The 16678-nt window shown below is 44.9% G+C and overlaps 1 protein-coding gene across 2 annotated transcripts in view; it reads left to right on the forward strand.

The window, feature by feature from the left end:
- The first annotated feature begins 231 nt into the window (after window positions 1-231).
- The window catches only part of ylpm1 (YLP motif containing 1), a 67210-nt gene continuing 50763 nt past the window's right edge, over window positions 232-16678 (forward strand). For both annotated transcript variants that reach the window (XM_033027656.1, XM_033027657.1), the window contains exons 1-4: window positions 232-853; window positions 10077-10157; window positions 11351-11623; window positions 15851-16036. In XM_033027656.1, the coding sequence (XP_032883547.1) occupies window positions 431-853; window positions 10077-10157; window positions 11351-11623; window positions 15851-16036 (963 nt within the window). In that variant the 5' untranslated portion in view covers window positions 232-430. The remainder of the gene's footprint in view (window positions 854-10076; window positions 10158-11350; window positions 11624-15850; window positions 16037-16678) is intronic.

A 16678-nucleotide genomic window follows, 5' to 3' on the forward strand; every position in this document is an offset into this window, starting at 1 on the left:
TTCCTTCAATGAGGAGATGCTGTCTGTCCCACTGAGTTACTCCAGCATTTTGTATCTATCTTCAGGTGTAAACCAGAATCTGCAGTTCCTTCCTACACGAGTTACTGGACCAGCACTTTGTATCCATTCGCATGGAGTGTGGGGGGGGACCGCCCCGCCTACATTACGACGTCAGAGCTACCCACCCCCCCAACCGACGTGTGACGCAGGCGCGTGCGTGACGCGATGACGTTTCAGCGTCTGTTGTAATTGTAATGGCGCCGGTCGCAGACAGAAGATTGAAGGAGAGAGTCTGAAATACTGACCGCTGGTTGTGGACGTTTCGGCTCTAGTTTCGCTGGGGCACCCTGTCAGAAGCGTAACCATATCCGTCCCATTTTACGCCCCTCGGGTTATTTTCGCTGGTGGAGAGTGTTTTGGCTGAAGGCAGATGTACCCGTCGTGGGGTCGCTACGGTGGGGGAGGGGCGCACATCCCGTATTATGGCGGAGCTGCTCAGCCTCCAATGCTTCCCGCGCCGCGGGTCCCGGCCCCGGGGCTGGTCGTCGGCCCCACCACCGTGCCCCCGCCTGTCCCCAGCACCGGCCTGGGCTCGAACTTCCAGACCCTGAGGGAACAGCACCTCCAGCAGATGCAGCAGCTGCAACAGATGCACCAGCAGCAGTTGCAGTCAGTGCTACAGCATCCTTCCCACCAGCATCAACCACCACCGTCAATACCGCCACCACCTTTGCCACCTCATCTGCAGCAGCCTCCACCAAACATTTGGGACACCACCAATACCCAGAGCCCACTCACTCAGACCAATCAATCCACTCAGCAACATCCTGATTTCTCCTCCGTGGCTTTACAGGTGAGGCGTAGAGCGTGAGGGGGGGTAAAAAGCATTTATACTATTGTAAATACGTGCTTATACGCGTATTGTCAAAAAAGGCAGGGCTACAATATGAGTTTTTTTTAAATCAGGTATCACATAATAATTATTCTGATTTTATAAATTGGACATGGCTTTTAAAATGCATTTGGACAAATATATGGATAAGAAGGATATAGAAGGATAAAGACGGATAAGGGCCAAATGCAGACAATGGGATTAGCCCAGTACACTAACTTGGGAGGCATAGACAAACGTGCCCGAAGGTCTTGTGATCATTCTTACAGCCCTATGACATGGATATTACCTGGAGACTATGTTCTCCTGTTTGAACAGTTGAAAATTGTTGAGGACACAATATGTGGTGGCACTAAGCAATGGGCAATCAGTGAAAGGACTTTGCATGTTGCTGAGTTCTTTCCAGCTCGGCAATTTGCAGTTTTGTTTTGGAGCTATGATAATGCTGTAATGCTCGCTTCTTCACCCTGGTAGTTGTGATGGAAGATAAAGTATAAAGTAAACTGGTGTCCAAATTGCCTTTACTTGCAATTGTTTCAATTCCAAAGGATTTCCTGATAGTAATGTGTCGCAATTCTGTTTTAAGGCCATTTATGTGAAGAGGGACATCAGATAACTCTTTGGAGAGAGTCTGATCTGTTGCTGCACAGTGATGGCATTGTTGAGATAAGAAACTCCTATGTGAAACTGTAACTAGGTCTACTATTTCATTTCATCGTTACAGATACATTAAGATTTTCTTTAGCCACCAGTTTGATTTGGAAAGGACTGAATTGTTACACTACTGTAAAAATGTGATTATACTGGGAAGCATGGTTTTCTTACTGTACACAGAATGCAATTTATTCTAAATGAATACTTGGATTAATTTGTGGTAGAAATTGCAGTTAATGTCAGTCATTTAAGAAGCACGAGCAATCATATGATAATGGATCTGCATATATTTCGTATCGGATATATTTTTGCAATCATTAGACTCCAGAATCGAATAAAGAATATTCTGATTGGTGAACCGATCCAGAAAAGATGTTAGATAAACACTGTAAGTGCAAATGAACGCTAATTAGACATGTGGCCGATGATTGGAATCTAAATCGATTATTTTTCCTTTATGTGGGCAACTTGTGATCAAATTTGGCATAAAAGATGTCTTCTGACCTCTTGTATCCATTGTTAGTCCAATTAAATGTTTGTTCATATCCTTGCTAAGTATCCAAACCAATGTCACTAAATGTTTTTTTGCGTAGATTGTTAGACCCTCTCTTGTTGCACAAGACTTGTGCTGGAAGTAATACTTGTCACATATCAGCCCATAGCTGAATGATAATCAAATCTTGCTGAGTGCTCGTTTACTAAAGAGAAGCTAATAGATTTAACATTGTGCTAACATCTGAAAACATCCCAATTTCTTACCTTTAAGGTGTAAGCCAAGTCTCTGATGAAGCAATTGCTTTAGCCTAGGACAATGTTTCTAGCTATATGCTCTGAATGCCTTCAAAGAATAATCGTCTTCTTCACATGCTGCTCTATCCATCTTTCAGCGTGGAGGTGCTTTTTCCTTCCATTAACTATTTACTTGTTCATCATCATTCATGGCCCATTGCCAGACTTCAGATCTTTGATCTGATGTTTTTATTTTTGCTTGATCTTTAGTCAATCTTTAGACAAATTTATTTGTCACATGCACCCGAAGGTGCGGTGAAATGAATTTGCCAGCAGCAATACACTTAAAAAAAGAACACACAATACACAATAGAATTTAACACAAGCATCCACCAGAAACGACATGGAAAAAGTTGCCTTTCCGTCGAGGGTGACCGAAAAACGGCTTCCCAACCCCCCCACACCAGATACACCGAGAAACATCCAAACAACACACATTGCAAGTGGTGGGTGGCTGGAACAGGAGTAATGGTGGAGGCAGGTACGATTGTGGCGTTTAAGGGGCTTTTAAAAGGCACATGGAAGTGCAGAGAATTGAGGGATATGGATCATGTGCAGGCAGCTGAGATTAGTTTATTTTAGCATCATGTTCGGCATAGACATTGTGTGCCGAAAGGCTTATTCCTATGCTGTACTGTTCTATAATCTATGTTTGGTTGCTTGTCGATTGCGTGCTCTTTTTGCTGCTCATCAAATTTGTAGCACTATGCTGTGCCATCACCAGGCTATAACATTAGTTTTATGTGTGTCGAATGCTATTCCAGATAGATTCTTAATTGAACTGGGGTTGATCCCTTGGGTCGATGATAATGGTAGACTGAGATTTGCCAGAGTATGAAGTTACAAATTTTGATGGGGTACATTTCTGTTGCTGCTGATGACCGCAGGTGTTGTAAATACTTATGTTTAAACACAGTTTGTAGTGGTAGTTACTCTGTGAAATTCGGCCATGTACAAATCTGTAGTCGTATGAGCTCAAATAATTTTCCAGTTATATCCTTAAGGTTATCTCGGGTACTGGTTATAATATTGAGAAACTTGGTGATGTGACATTGAAGTCCTCCATCCAGAGTTCTTAGGCCCTTGCAGCTTATACTACTACTTTCAAATGTCCTTTGACATTGGCGAGACAGAGGTGGTCTTCAACACTACTGTGTCTACATTTAAACTGATGCCATATGATGCTATGGAGTTTGAAGAAAATGGTTGAGCTAATTTATCCTTATGTATAGCATAGCAGTCATTTCTGGCCAACTTGTTATGGCTGTGGGACAAGGTGCACCTGCGGCTTGTCTGTAACATGAAACACAGGTCCTACTCCAGAGACCTGAGCACAACAATCCTCACTAACATTAAACAATATTGAAGCAGGGAAAAAGTGCTGGAGGTGGCATATTTTGGATGAGAATCCACTTCTGCCCTGGCCATTATTTATGAAGAAGGGTCTCCACCCGAACGTCACCCATTACTTCTCTCCAGAAATGCTGCCTGTCCCGCTGTTACTCCAGCATTCTGTGTCTTATCTTCTTATTTATGGTTCAATGGTTCTAAATTATCACATGTACCTAGGTACAGTGAAATTCCTTTTTGCATGCAGTTCAGTAAAAATCTTACTGTACATTGGCACAATCATACTTGAGTATAAAAGTGTGGGTTTCGTAGATTACACTGATCAACATCACAAAAACAAGATTATCTGGTCACTGTGACATTGCCATCTGTAAAAGTTACTGCTGATAAACTGGCTCAGGGATTTTCCACATTTCAGTAACAATTAGCTTTTTGAAGTAGTGATATTGGTATTGATTTATTATTGTCAGGTGTACTGAGCTACATTGAAAAACTTTGCATGTTATCCAGTCAAATCATTACTATGAGTATAATCAAGCACAGCAAGTATAAGAGAAAAAGACCAGAACGCAGTGTGATAGTTTCAGAGAACGTGCAGGTAAAACAAAGTGCAAGATCTGTAATGTCAAATAGTGCGATCGGAACTACATCCTAGCTTATGAGGGAACTGTTGAATAGACTGATGACAGAGTGAATCTGGTGATATGTGCTTTCAAGCTTTCATATCTTCTGGGTGAAAGGGAGAAGTGGGAATGAAGGGTGAATCTTTTGTCTGTGAATTATAAAATAATCTACATGTCTGTGGTTATCCTGGGACCCTAATTTGGGCTAGAATTTGCTTTTGAATATATCTTCAAATGAAGTATTTAATTTGCTGAAAAGCTCTTTACAATACCTTGAAAGTTATGTTTCTGTGTTACATGAAAGTCTGTCTTTATAGGATTTCACAGGATGAATTGTGAAATAAAAGATAATTTAATGGAGCTGGATGATCTCAGGATCGTTTGGGTGAATGAGAGCTTCATAGATATGAGTTATAGCAAAGTGGTCATGCCTAAGATACAGGACGAGAGTAGACGGGTGTCCACGAGGAAAGGGAGTAGGCAGAGAGTGCAGGTGACTTCTGTTTTGAAGGGGAAAGGGGAACCATTCCCCATCAAAACAGATATACCCTTTTGGACATAGTGAAGGGATGGCCCATCAGGGGTGAGCAACTGTGGGAGTTGGGTCCGTGGCACTGTGCCTGGCTCGGAGGCACTGTCAGGCAGAGCCATAGTGGTAGGAGACTCATTAGTTGGGGACAGACAGGAGATTCTGTGGCAGTAATCGAGACTCCGGAATGATATGTTGCCTCCCTGGTGCCAGGGCCCACCCAGAATGTCTCTGAATGGATGCACAACATTTTCAAGAGGGAGGGTGAGCAGCCAGAAGTCATTGTGCATGTTTGCACAAATGACATGGGTTGGAAAAGGGATGAGATCCTGCAAAATGAATATATGGAGTTAGGCAAAAAGTTAAAAAGAAAGACCTCCAGGGTAATGATCTACAGATAACTCCCTGGCTGGTGAGTGTGGGAACAGGAAGATATGATAGATTAATGCATGGCTAAAGAGAACGGGAAAGCAAACATTTATTTCAAGAGGGCTTGTATATCAAAACAGGGGTATAATGTTGAGGCTCTATAAGGCGCTGATAAGGCCGCAATTGGAATATTGTAAGCCATTTTGGGCATCATATCTGAGGAAGGATGTGCTGGCTCTGGAGAGAGTCCAGAGGAGGCTTACAAGAATGATCCCGGGAATGAGTAGGTTAACCCAGTTTATCGGCATTGGGCCTGTACTCGCTGGAGTTTAGAAAAATGAGGGGGGATCTAATTGAAAAATGGAATAGTGAAAGGCTTGGATAGAGTGGATGTGGAGAGGATGTCTCCCACTGGTGAGAGAGTCTAGGATTAGAGGTCATAGCCTCAGAATTATATTCTTTTAGGAAGGAGAAATTTCTTTAGTCGCAAGGTTGGTGAATCTGTGTAATTCTTTGCCACAGAAGGCTGTGGAAGCCAAGTCAGTGGACATTTTGAAGGCATAGATAGATTCTTGATTAGTACAGGTGTCAGAGGTTATGGAGAGAAGGCAGGAGAATGGGGTTAGGAGGGAGAGATAGATCAGCCATGATTAAAACATGGAGTAGAGTTGATGTGCCGAATGGCTTCATTCTACTATTCCTTATGACCTTATGACAGGGCTTCAGATTTTTGGACCATTGGGATCCCAGTATCCTGGCAGGTAGATAGTGCTACTTAGCTGGATTTAAACGAGATTGGCTGGCAGTGGGGGGGGGAAGATCTATTGGATTGAATTGTATTCAACACGAGAGGCCTGATGGGTAAGGGGGTTGAGCCCTGGGCATATATAGGCATACATAGGTGTGCAACTGGGACGTATTGGCTGTAAATTATTTATGGATCAGGACAGGAGTCTCCAACAAGCTAAAATTCTGAACTGGGACACGGCTAACTTTGATGGTATTAGACAGGAACTTGCTAAAGTTGATTGTTGTAGGTTGTTTGCTGGCAAAGGGATGCCCAGAAAGTGGGATGCTTTTGAAAGTGTAATGACAGGAGCTTGTTTTTGTTAGAGGTGTGAGTAAGGAAGCCTGGATGATTAGAGAAATTGAGGCTCTTCTCAGGAAAAAGAGAGAGGCATCCCATAGACAGCTGGGATTAAGTGTATTCCTGAGGATTTTCAGGGTCTGGAAAGCATACTTAAGAAAGAGTCGAGTCAAGAGTGTTTTATTGTCATATGTCCCAGATAGAACAATGAAATTCTAACTTGCTGCAGCCACAACAGAATATGTAAACATAGTACACTGTAAACAATATGATAAACGAGAGAGAAAAAAAAGTTCAGTGTGTATATATGCACATACTCACAAGCACACACACACACACACACACACACACACACACACACACACACACACACACACACACACACACTAAAAAACAAACAATAGTAGTGCAATAATAATAATAGTTTATTGTGGTTCAGAGCTTATTTGAGGTTGTAGTGTTTAATAGCCTGGTGGCTGTAGGGAATGTTACAATTTTCAGGCTCCTGTACCTTCTTCCCGATGGCAGTGGTGAAATGAGTATGTGGCCAGGATGGTGGGGTCTCTGATGATGCTGGCTGCCTTTTTGAGGCAGCGACTCCGATAAAAGTGTGCAGTGTTCACAATTTTTTGCAGTCTTTTCCACTCATGTTGCCGAACCGGATCATGATGCAACCAGTCAATATGCTCTACTGTACACCTGTAGGAGTTCAAGAGAATCCTCTTTGACATACCGAATCTCCGTAATCTTCTCAGGAAGTAGAGGCGTTGATGTGCTTTATCTATAATTGCATCAGTGTGCTGGGTCCAGGAAAGATCTTCGGAAATATGCACGCCCAGGAATTTGAAGTTTTTGACTCTCTCCACCATGGTTGAGATAAACAGGATTGTGGATCCTCATCCTTCCTCTTCCTAAGTCCACAATCAGTTCATTGGTTTTATTGATATTGAGAGCCAGGTTGTTGTGCTGGCACCGTTTGATCAATCAGTCGATCTGACTTCTATACTCTTACTCATCACCATCTGTAATTCATCAGCGGTGGTGTCGTCAGCGAACTTGAAGAAGGAGTTCACACTATGTCCAGCTACACAGTCATGAGTATAGAATGAGTAGAGCAGGGGGCTGAGCACGCAGCCTTGAGGTGCTCCCGTTCTGATTGTTCATGAGGAAGAAGTATTTCTGCCAATTCGAACAGACTGGTCTGTGGATGTGGAAGTCAAGGATCCAATTGCAGAGGGATGCGCAGAGACCCAGTTCCGTGAGCTTGGTAACCAGCTTGGAGGGAATGATGGTATTGAATGCCGAGCTGTAATATATAAACAATAGCCTGACGTAAGTGTTTTTATTTTCCAAGTGGTCCAGTAAGGAGTGGAGAGCCAGTGAGATCGCATCCTCCTTTTCTTCCATCGAACGTGTCCAAAGACAGGCAGCTCGATTTGTTACTAACACCTATGAGAGAGAGAAGCGAGTGTCACCAAACTTTTGAATTCTCTGGGGTGGAACCCTCTCCAAGACAGACGTGAAGCTCACCGTTTGACCTGTTTTTACAAAATGTTAAATGGTCAGCTCGACATAGACTACAAGACCTACACCAAACCCAAACCAATTAGGAGCAGACGAGGGCATTCAATCCAATTTGTGATCCCAGCTACAAAGACAGATGTATACAGCAATTTGTTCTTCAACAAGTTACTGAAAATAATTTATAAGTTAGTTTGAAGATGACACTAAAGTGGGTGGTATCATAGGTAGTGAAGATGGTTAGCAAATATTTCTGCAGGATCTTGACACGCTGGGTTAATAGAGTTTAATGCAGGTAATTGCGAGATTATACAATTTGGGAAGTCAAGCCAAGCAGAACCAGGGATGGCAGTGCCCTGGGGAGTGTTCTAGTTCCCTGAAAGTGCTGTCACGGGTAAGGAGGGCGGTTAAGAAGGCTTTTGGTACATTGGCTGTCAACGGTCATGGTATTGAGTATCGATGTTGAGATGTTATGTTACAGTTCTACAATATGTTGGTGAGGCCGCATTCAGAGTATATTTTCAGTTTGAAGAATGTTGTAAAGCTGGAAAGAGTGCAGTGAAGATTCACAAGGATGTTGCCTGGACTTGGAGGCCTAAGCTATAAGGAGAGGTTGCCTGGACTTGGAGGCCTGAGCTATAGGGAGAGGTTATTCATTGGAGCGCAGGAGGCTGAGGGGGTGATCTTATAGAGAGAATAGACAGTCTTTTACCCAGACTGAGAGGTACCAAGAACCAGAGCACATAGGTTTAAGTTGAAAGGGGGAACATTTTAATAGTAACCTGAAGGGCAACAATTATCACAAGGAGGTGGGTATGTGGATCAGCTGGCAGCAGAAGTAGTTGAGGCAGGTACTGTAACAACATTTAAAATACATTTAGGCAGTTACATGGATAGGAAAGGTTTAGAGTGATAAGGGCCAAACGCAGGCAGGTTGGGTTAGTGTAGTTGGGGCACCATGGTCAACATTGGCAAGTTGGGTCAAAGGGCCTGATTCTGAACTGAGGATTCCGTGCATGACCCTATGTCATGAATGGTTGCTTTTCACAGAGCAAAGTGGGGCTGAAGGAACTTCGGTATAATAACACATATGCTGCGTTGCTGGGATTACTATTGTTAGAGGTTTGAACGTCTATTAGACTTTCATTGGATTATGAATTTTTATCTGTTTTTTCGTTCAGAGGATTCTACATTTCTTTGCCATTTAGAGTAAAAATGAGATTTGAGGACGTTACCTTTACCAAGAGTATTGTGTATTTTTAGGAATCTCAGTAAAAGACAAAATAAAGAGAAAATGCATTGTGAAAGATAATTAAGTGTTAAATATTTTGTATATAATGGTTATGTTTGAAGCATACATAGTTTTTATAATGTTTTTGTAATGTTCCAGACATTTTGTGAGAAATAAATGATTTATTTCTTTCATCTTTAATGGCATTATAAAGCCATTATTTGTTAAACAATGTTAAACAATTTGTTAAACAACATGGAGATTTTGAATCGCATATTCAGATGTTTTGATTAGGTTGGACAAGGCAGAGAATACAATTTATTTGTTGTCATTTGAACCTCATTGAGGTTCAAACGGAATTTGGTTTGTGCAGTCATACACACAAGAAAAAGAACCAAGACACAACACAATTTACACAAACATCCATCACAGTGAATTTCCTCCTCACTGTAATGGAAGGCAAAGTCTTATCGCTCCCCTGCACTCCTCATTCTCCTCCCGATGTCAGAGTCAAAGACCCCGGCGGGCGATGGTAAGCAAGTCCCGCGGCCATTAAAGCCGCGCCGGGTGATGCAAGGCCGCGCTCCGGGTCTTGATGTTGGAGCCCCCAGCGGGCGCTAGCAAGTCCCGCGGCCATTTAAAGCCGCGCCGGGCGATGTAAGGTCCCGCTCCAGGTACTTTTCAACCCCGCAACTCGGGCGGGAGAAGTCGCCGTTGCGGAAGCCCCGAAAAGCAGTCTCCCACCAGGGACCCGCGGGCTCCCGGTGTTACTGTCCACCAGACCTGCGACTAGAAATTGTATGATTATATTGATGCATTGATTATAGTTTCCACAAAGAGAGAACGTGTATTAAGTGTTTTGAATATATTCTGTTCAAAATATTGTTTGACTTCCAAACAGAATAATGTATTTAAAGTCTTTAAAAATTAAATTTAAAAAAACCATGTTGGAATGTACACCATGAGAAAATCTGTTTATTCTAAAATTAAAGTCTCATATATTGACCGTTCTGGCTTTACATCTATTTCAGTCAACATCAGCAAGCACTGTGGCAGCATCTGGTGACAAAAAGGCGAATGATTACGCATTAGCAATGAATGGATCTTATCAAGTAAGTATGAGGCATCTGTGGGAAATCATTGTTTTTGATAAAGTGTTTGCATGTTCCTACTTAGAACGAGACACCTGGCCAATTTAATGTTAGAGCCCATTTACCTATCAGCACAGCTTGGCGTGCAGGAGGAAACTGGAGCGCCTAAAGGAAACCCATGTAGTCACAGGAAGAAATTGTCATCTCCCCGCAGGCAGCACTACATTTCGGGATCGAATATTGATCTGTGGAACTGCGAGGCAGCAGTGCTAATAGCTGCACCTCAGTTGAGGAATTCATGAACACAATATGTGATAATTTAGGTTTTTATAATGTTAAACATAGGCCCAAATAGTTGCAGACATACCATACAAGACTCAAAGACAATATTTGCGTCGTAGGGTTGTATAGCACTTCGGCCCACTATGTCTATACTGCCCATTGCACCTGCCTACACTAATCGCATTTACCCACACTAGGTCCGTCTCCTATATCTTGACGATTTAAATACATGTCTTGATGCTTCTTAAATGACAGGAAAGTATTTGCTTTCAACACCTCTTCAAGAAGCGCAACCCAAACTCCAATTTATGTGTCCAAAAAATTCGCCTTCAAATCATATGATGTCTAAAACCTTTGCCCTCTTGTTTTAGATTCCCCCACAATGGGATGAGGATCCACCTTATTCCCCCTTATAATTTTGTGTACCTCCATCAGGTCTCCCCTCAGTCATGTCCTTTCTAGGAAAAGCAAATCAAGCCTATCTCATTTCTTCTTACAATTTAAATGCTTCTGTCTACGCAACATCCTGGTGAATCTTCTATGTACCCTCCCCAGTGGCATTTCATCCTTCCTATATTGCAATGACCAGAACTGCACACAGTATTCCAGATATGGCCTATCCAATGTTTTGTAAAGTTGTAATATGGCGACCCAGCCCTTACATTCTTTGACGCAGGCGATGAAGGCAAGCATCCCATGTGCCTTCTTCAACATGTCTGACACTCCAGTGCCTCTCCATTAGTTTAGATATATAATGTGAAAATTGGCCCTTCTGCCCATTGAGTCCGCGCCGAACAACGATCACTGGTACACTAGTTCTATTCCACACGCTAGACAATTTATAGAAGCCAATTAACTTACAAACCTGCACGTCTTTGAAATGTGGGAGGAAACCAGAACACAGATTAATGTGACTCCTCTGCATTCTGCAGCAGCAACAACAACAATATTGGTATCAACAGCATCTGCAGAACCTACAGAAGCATGGAAGCAAACAGTATGGAGATCAGCAAGAACAGAGCCAGAGTGCAGAAATGAATCAGGTTAGCGATTCAGCACAGCAGACACCTGCAGAGGACAAGGATTGTTATGCTACACAGCCACCATTGCCACCAGCTCCACCTTATGAAGTAACCAAAACGCAGCCACCACCTCCACCTCCCAAAGAAGAGATGCCCCCACCTCCGCCACCTGAAGAAGCAAAGGTAGACAAATCACTTTTGTTTGTTTCATGGAATTTTGCATGTGCTGTGACATACAAGCTTGTAGGAAATATTTAAAGCTGTTAGATTTAGAAAAAGTAGATTTCTTGTTCCAGCTGATAAAACTCAAGGAAATAAGTAATATTTGATTGTGTGGGACCCATTGGGCCCTTGTCACACAGGAGGCGTGGTCCCACAATGCATTATTCCAAGCCCCCAACTGCACAGGCGCAGCTCATGCCCCTCATCCCTAGCACTCTTTCCCCCACCTCTTCACCCTCCCTATTCTTTCCCCTCAACTCTCCCTCTCCTTTCCCCTACCTTCAGTCACTCCCTCCCTCCATAACTCCTCTCCCCTCCCTACCCCTCCCATCCCTCTATCCCCCACCTCCCCACTCCTCACCTCCCCTATCCCCCCCAACTATCCCTCCTCACCTCCCCCACTGCCCTCCTCTCCCACTATTCCCCACCTCTCCCACTATTCCCCACCCCCTACTTCCCCTCCTCTACTCACCCCTCATCTCCCTCTATTCCCACTCTCCTCACCTCCTTTTCCCCCTCCTCATACCCTCCCCCAATCCCTCCCTCACCTCTCCTTTTCCCTACCCTCAGTCACTCCCTCCCTCCCTCCATAACTCCTCTCCCTTCCCTACTCCCCTCCTCTCCCTCTATCCCCTCTCCTCCCCCACATTCCCGCCTCACCTCCCCAGGATCTCGAGGTTGCCGCTCCTCTCCCCTCTTGCGTGTCCCGGAGGAGCATCAGCCATCGGTGCCCTTAGAGCCAGGCCTCGGATCCTCAGCTCGATCCGGAAGCACCAGCAGCTACGGCCGCGCCGGCGGGGGTGGGGTGTAGAGAGCTCGGAGAAAAGGTGGGGGTGGGGGGGAGAGAGCTCGGAGAAAAGGCGGGTGTAGAGCCAGCGAGGGGGACCATAGGGGAATGGGCTTGAGCTACGGGGCGTTGCGATGGCGGTGTGTTTGGGACTCACAGCGGGCGCTGGATGCTCTCCTCTGCCGGGATAAGACTCTCCTCTTTCCGTTTGACGACATCTCCGACTCCGCGCTGGGCCGGGCCGCTTCCGGCCCATCCAAAAATTGTGTCCGGTTGGAGACCTAGGCCAGCCATCCTCAGCGTCCCTCAGCTCCAGTAAAGATTCGATCGCGCAGGAAGGGGCGGACCGTCCCGGGGAGTGACAGGAGAAGAGACCAATCCGCGCAGCACTGACTGGCAGGAGAGGAGATCGATCTGCGCACGTGCGGTTTTTAAGATTTTTAAAAACCTTGCTAACTTTTACAATATACTACCGACCGAAACAAAATTTGTTGCACTCGCAGCACATGAGAACGACGAGTGAGCTGACAAAAAAAATGTAGCGCTATCGGTTAAGTTGATTGAATTGAATCTTTACTTCATCTGCATGTTGCATGTACAGGTAGCCTGCTTGTCTTAATGTTCTGCTCTCTTGATTGAGAACACCAGGTTTTACTATGCCATCGGGTGGCGCTGCAAGCTGTCCTTTCGACTTTTTTGTTATTTTTATATCTAAATGTATGTTTTCTCGGTGTGTCTGATGTGGGGGGGGGGAGGGGATAGGGGGAAACCGTTTCCAGTCACTTACCTCGACGGAGATGCGACTTTTTTCCTTGTCGCACTTCGCCCCCCCTCGCGGCCTAACAACTGGTTTGGTGCGGTCTCTCCAGACCGGAGACCGGCCCAGAGCTTCCACAGCGCGAACTTACCATCGTGGAGCCTGTGATCCTTTGCCGAGGGTCGCCAGTGTTGTAGCTCCGTCCGCAGGGGCCTGCGGACTGCAGCGGGTTTCGGAGCTTCTAGCCGCAGGCGCGGTGCGGACTTACCATCGCGGAGCCTGGGATCCCTTGCCGGGGATCGCCAGAAGAAGTGCTCCGACCGCTGGTCCGTGGTCTTTTATCATCGTGAAGCAGCGGTCTCCGGTAAGAAGCGGCCGATTCGGGAACTCCAGTATGGGCGGAAATCCTGATTGGCTGTCTCCCCCATGTTTTGAGAGGTGAGGGACAATCCCCCCAATGTTTTGTGAAACATGTTGCAGTAAAACTGCCCAGGAATGGCTGTAGCGCCCAGATCAGCTCGCTTTCCCCGGGACTGGCTGTAGCGCCCAGGTCAGCTCGCCTGCCCCGGGACTAGCTGTAACGCCCAGGTCGGATAACTTGCCCCGAGACTGGCTGTGGCACGCACGTCAGCTCGCCTGCCCCGGGACTGGCTGTAGTGCCCAGGTCGGCTCGCCTGCCCCAGGACTGGCTGTAGCGCCCAGGTTGGCTGGCAGCTCTGGCTGTAACACCCAGTTCTGCTCGCTTGCCCCAGGTCTGGCTGTAGCGCCCAGGTCAGCTCGCATGCCCCGGGACTGGCTGTAGCGCCCAGGTTGCCTGCGTGCCCCGGGACTGGCTGCAGTTCCCAGGTCGCGAAAACTAATTGGAAAAAAAAAGCCAGTGGGCCGGATGATTTCGGGTTAAGGGCCGGATCTGGGCCGTAGGTTCCTCACTCCTGTCCTGGATGTCAGGCCTCATTGTGTCCACCCCCCCATGTTTTAAAAGCTATTTCCGCTCCTGCCGCGGAGTGTGCTGATCCGTCCCGACGTCGGAGGTTTGATCATCCCGACAAGAGGGCTTGTACATCGGGCCTCCGTGGCGGTGACTTCGGAGGGTTCAAGGCCCTGATCACAGGTGAACAAATAGAGGAAGATTGACTGAACTTTATCGCCTTCCATCACAATGAGGAATGTTGATTCCACTGTGATGGATGTTTATGTTAAACTATCGTATATTGTGTTCTTTTTACTAGTATGGCTGTATGGTAACTCAAATATCACTGTAACTTAATTGGTGCATGTGATGATAAATGTGAACTTGAACTTTAAATATTTTTGAGATGAACCAAAGATCAAACCCACTGCTCTGCTGTCTCTTTGTGGGCAACAGAGAAAATAGAACTGAGATGTTCATGATCTTAAAAAACTAGTAAATCTCCATGGTGTCCTTGGGATGAAATAGACCCAGGCTTAAATTGTACCTATGTATTGACAAATGGATGAGAAATAGGAGAGACCAACAATGGGATCTTTGGTGTAACAGTGCTGGCAGGGGCTGGGAAGCCTTTGCAAGTAATTCTCTAGTTAAAATTTGGATAATGAAAAATAGATCTCAGTGTGTGGAAGCCATTTGTCTCCCTTCCAACGGCGTGATGAACCACAATCTGTCACAGTCGTAGATCCATCCCCGGTGAGCACAGTGGTGCAGGTTTTGTTTGTAAATGACAGGAGGATCAGCAGTCAGAAAGATTCCCATTGCAGCTTGTTGGATGTTTCTGCTTTGGCCAACCCTGTCAAAAACGGCATCTAGTTGAGAAGAATGAAAAGGGTTAGATTATTTTTATCTCCGTCACATTGACGCATGGTGACGCAGCGATTGATTTGCTGCCTTACAGCACCAGAGACCTGGGTTCGATCCCGACTGCGGGTGCTATCTGTACAGAGTTTGTACGTTCTCCCCGTGACCTGCGTGGGTTTTCTCCGAGATCTTCGGCTTCCTCCCACACTCCAAAGACGCATAGGTTTGTAGGTTAATTGGCTTGGTGTATGTGTAAATTGTCCCTGGTGTGTGTATGATAATGTTAACGTGCGGGGATCACTGGTCGGTGCGGACTTGGTGGGCCGAATGGCCTGTTTCCGCGTTGTATCTCTAAACTAAACATTGGATGCCGTTTGTGACTGAGATGAGGGCAGTTTTGGTACTGTAGCAATTTAAACAAGGATTTCCAGAATGATGAGCTCATCCTGGGGGGTGACAACACACAAAACTAAAATTGAAAATGCATTTTCAGAATTTTGGAATGAAAGGTTATAGATAAGGTAGAAGTTAGAAAAGGTGAGCAGGTCAAGTTTATGAGTATTGATAACGTTGGCTTTTTAAGATTTTGAGGAAAGAATAGTTTTCTTATTTTAAAGTGAGAATATTTGTAGCACATTAAAACTTAATCTCTGCCATATTGTCTGAGTTCTCTTACATTGTGATATTTGAGTTGTATCATTTGGGGGCATATCAAGCTTTTTGTCCAACAATTTAATAGATTTACAAGCATATAAGAACTTAGCATATATGACAAAAAAAAATGTGATGGTCATTTGCTTTAACTAAGTAATGTACAATCTCATAAGACTTATTTCAGATTTTTGTAATCATATTGTGAATTTTTCTTAGCCTACCATTCAACCACCAGAAAATCCAGAGGAAGCAGAGAGATTGAAAATGTTGCAAGCAGCAGCCGCTCAATGGCAGCAACAACGCATTGAGTATCAGCAGCAAACCATGATGCAACAACATAATCAACTTCAACAACTGCTGCAACAGTACCAGCTTCTAATGCAGCAAATCCATCACATACAGGTTAGTGCCCACCTGCTGTTTGGGAATATTGTGGAGAGTTTTTGTGTGTCAGCCTAACTTTTATCCAGGCAAGCACAGTGATGCTTTGGTCACCTTGCTTTCGGAAAGATGTTGCCAAGCTTGAAAGGTTTCAGAGAAGAATTACCAGGATGTTGCTAGGACTTGAGGGATTGAGCTATAGGGAGAGGTTGAGCGGACTAGGGCTTTATTCCTTGGAGCGCAGGAGGATGAGGGGTGATCTTCTAGAGGTATAAAAAAATCATGGGAGGAATAGATCGCACAGAGTCTTTAGCCCAGAGTAGGAGAATTGAGAACGAGAGGACGTGGGTTTAAGGTGAGTTAATGGGAATCTGAGGAGTGGCTTTTTTACACAAAGGGTGGTGGGTGTATGGAACAAGCTGTTGATGAGGTAGTGACGCAGGTTTAAGAAACATTTAGACGGGTACATGGATCAGATAGGTTAAGATGGATACGGGCCAAAGGCAGGCATGTGTGACAAGTGCAGATAGGGCATATTGGTCGGTGTAAGCAAGTTGGGCCAAAGGGCCTGATTTCACGCTGTAGGACTATATCTCAGTGTGATGTAAAGGAAATTGGGTAGTTCGGAAAATATAGTAATATTTTAATTTGGTAGAAATACCA

Source organism: Amblyraja radiata, chromosome 9 (assembly GCF_010909765.2).
Source record: "Amblyraja radiata isolate CabotCenter1 chromosome 9, sAmbRad1.1.pri, whole genome shotgun sequence".
Taxonomy (NCBI): domain Eukaryota; kingdom Metazoa; phylum Chordata; class Chondrichthyes; order Rajiformes; family Rajidae; genus Amblyraja; species Amblyraja radiata.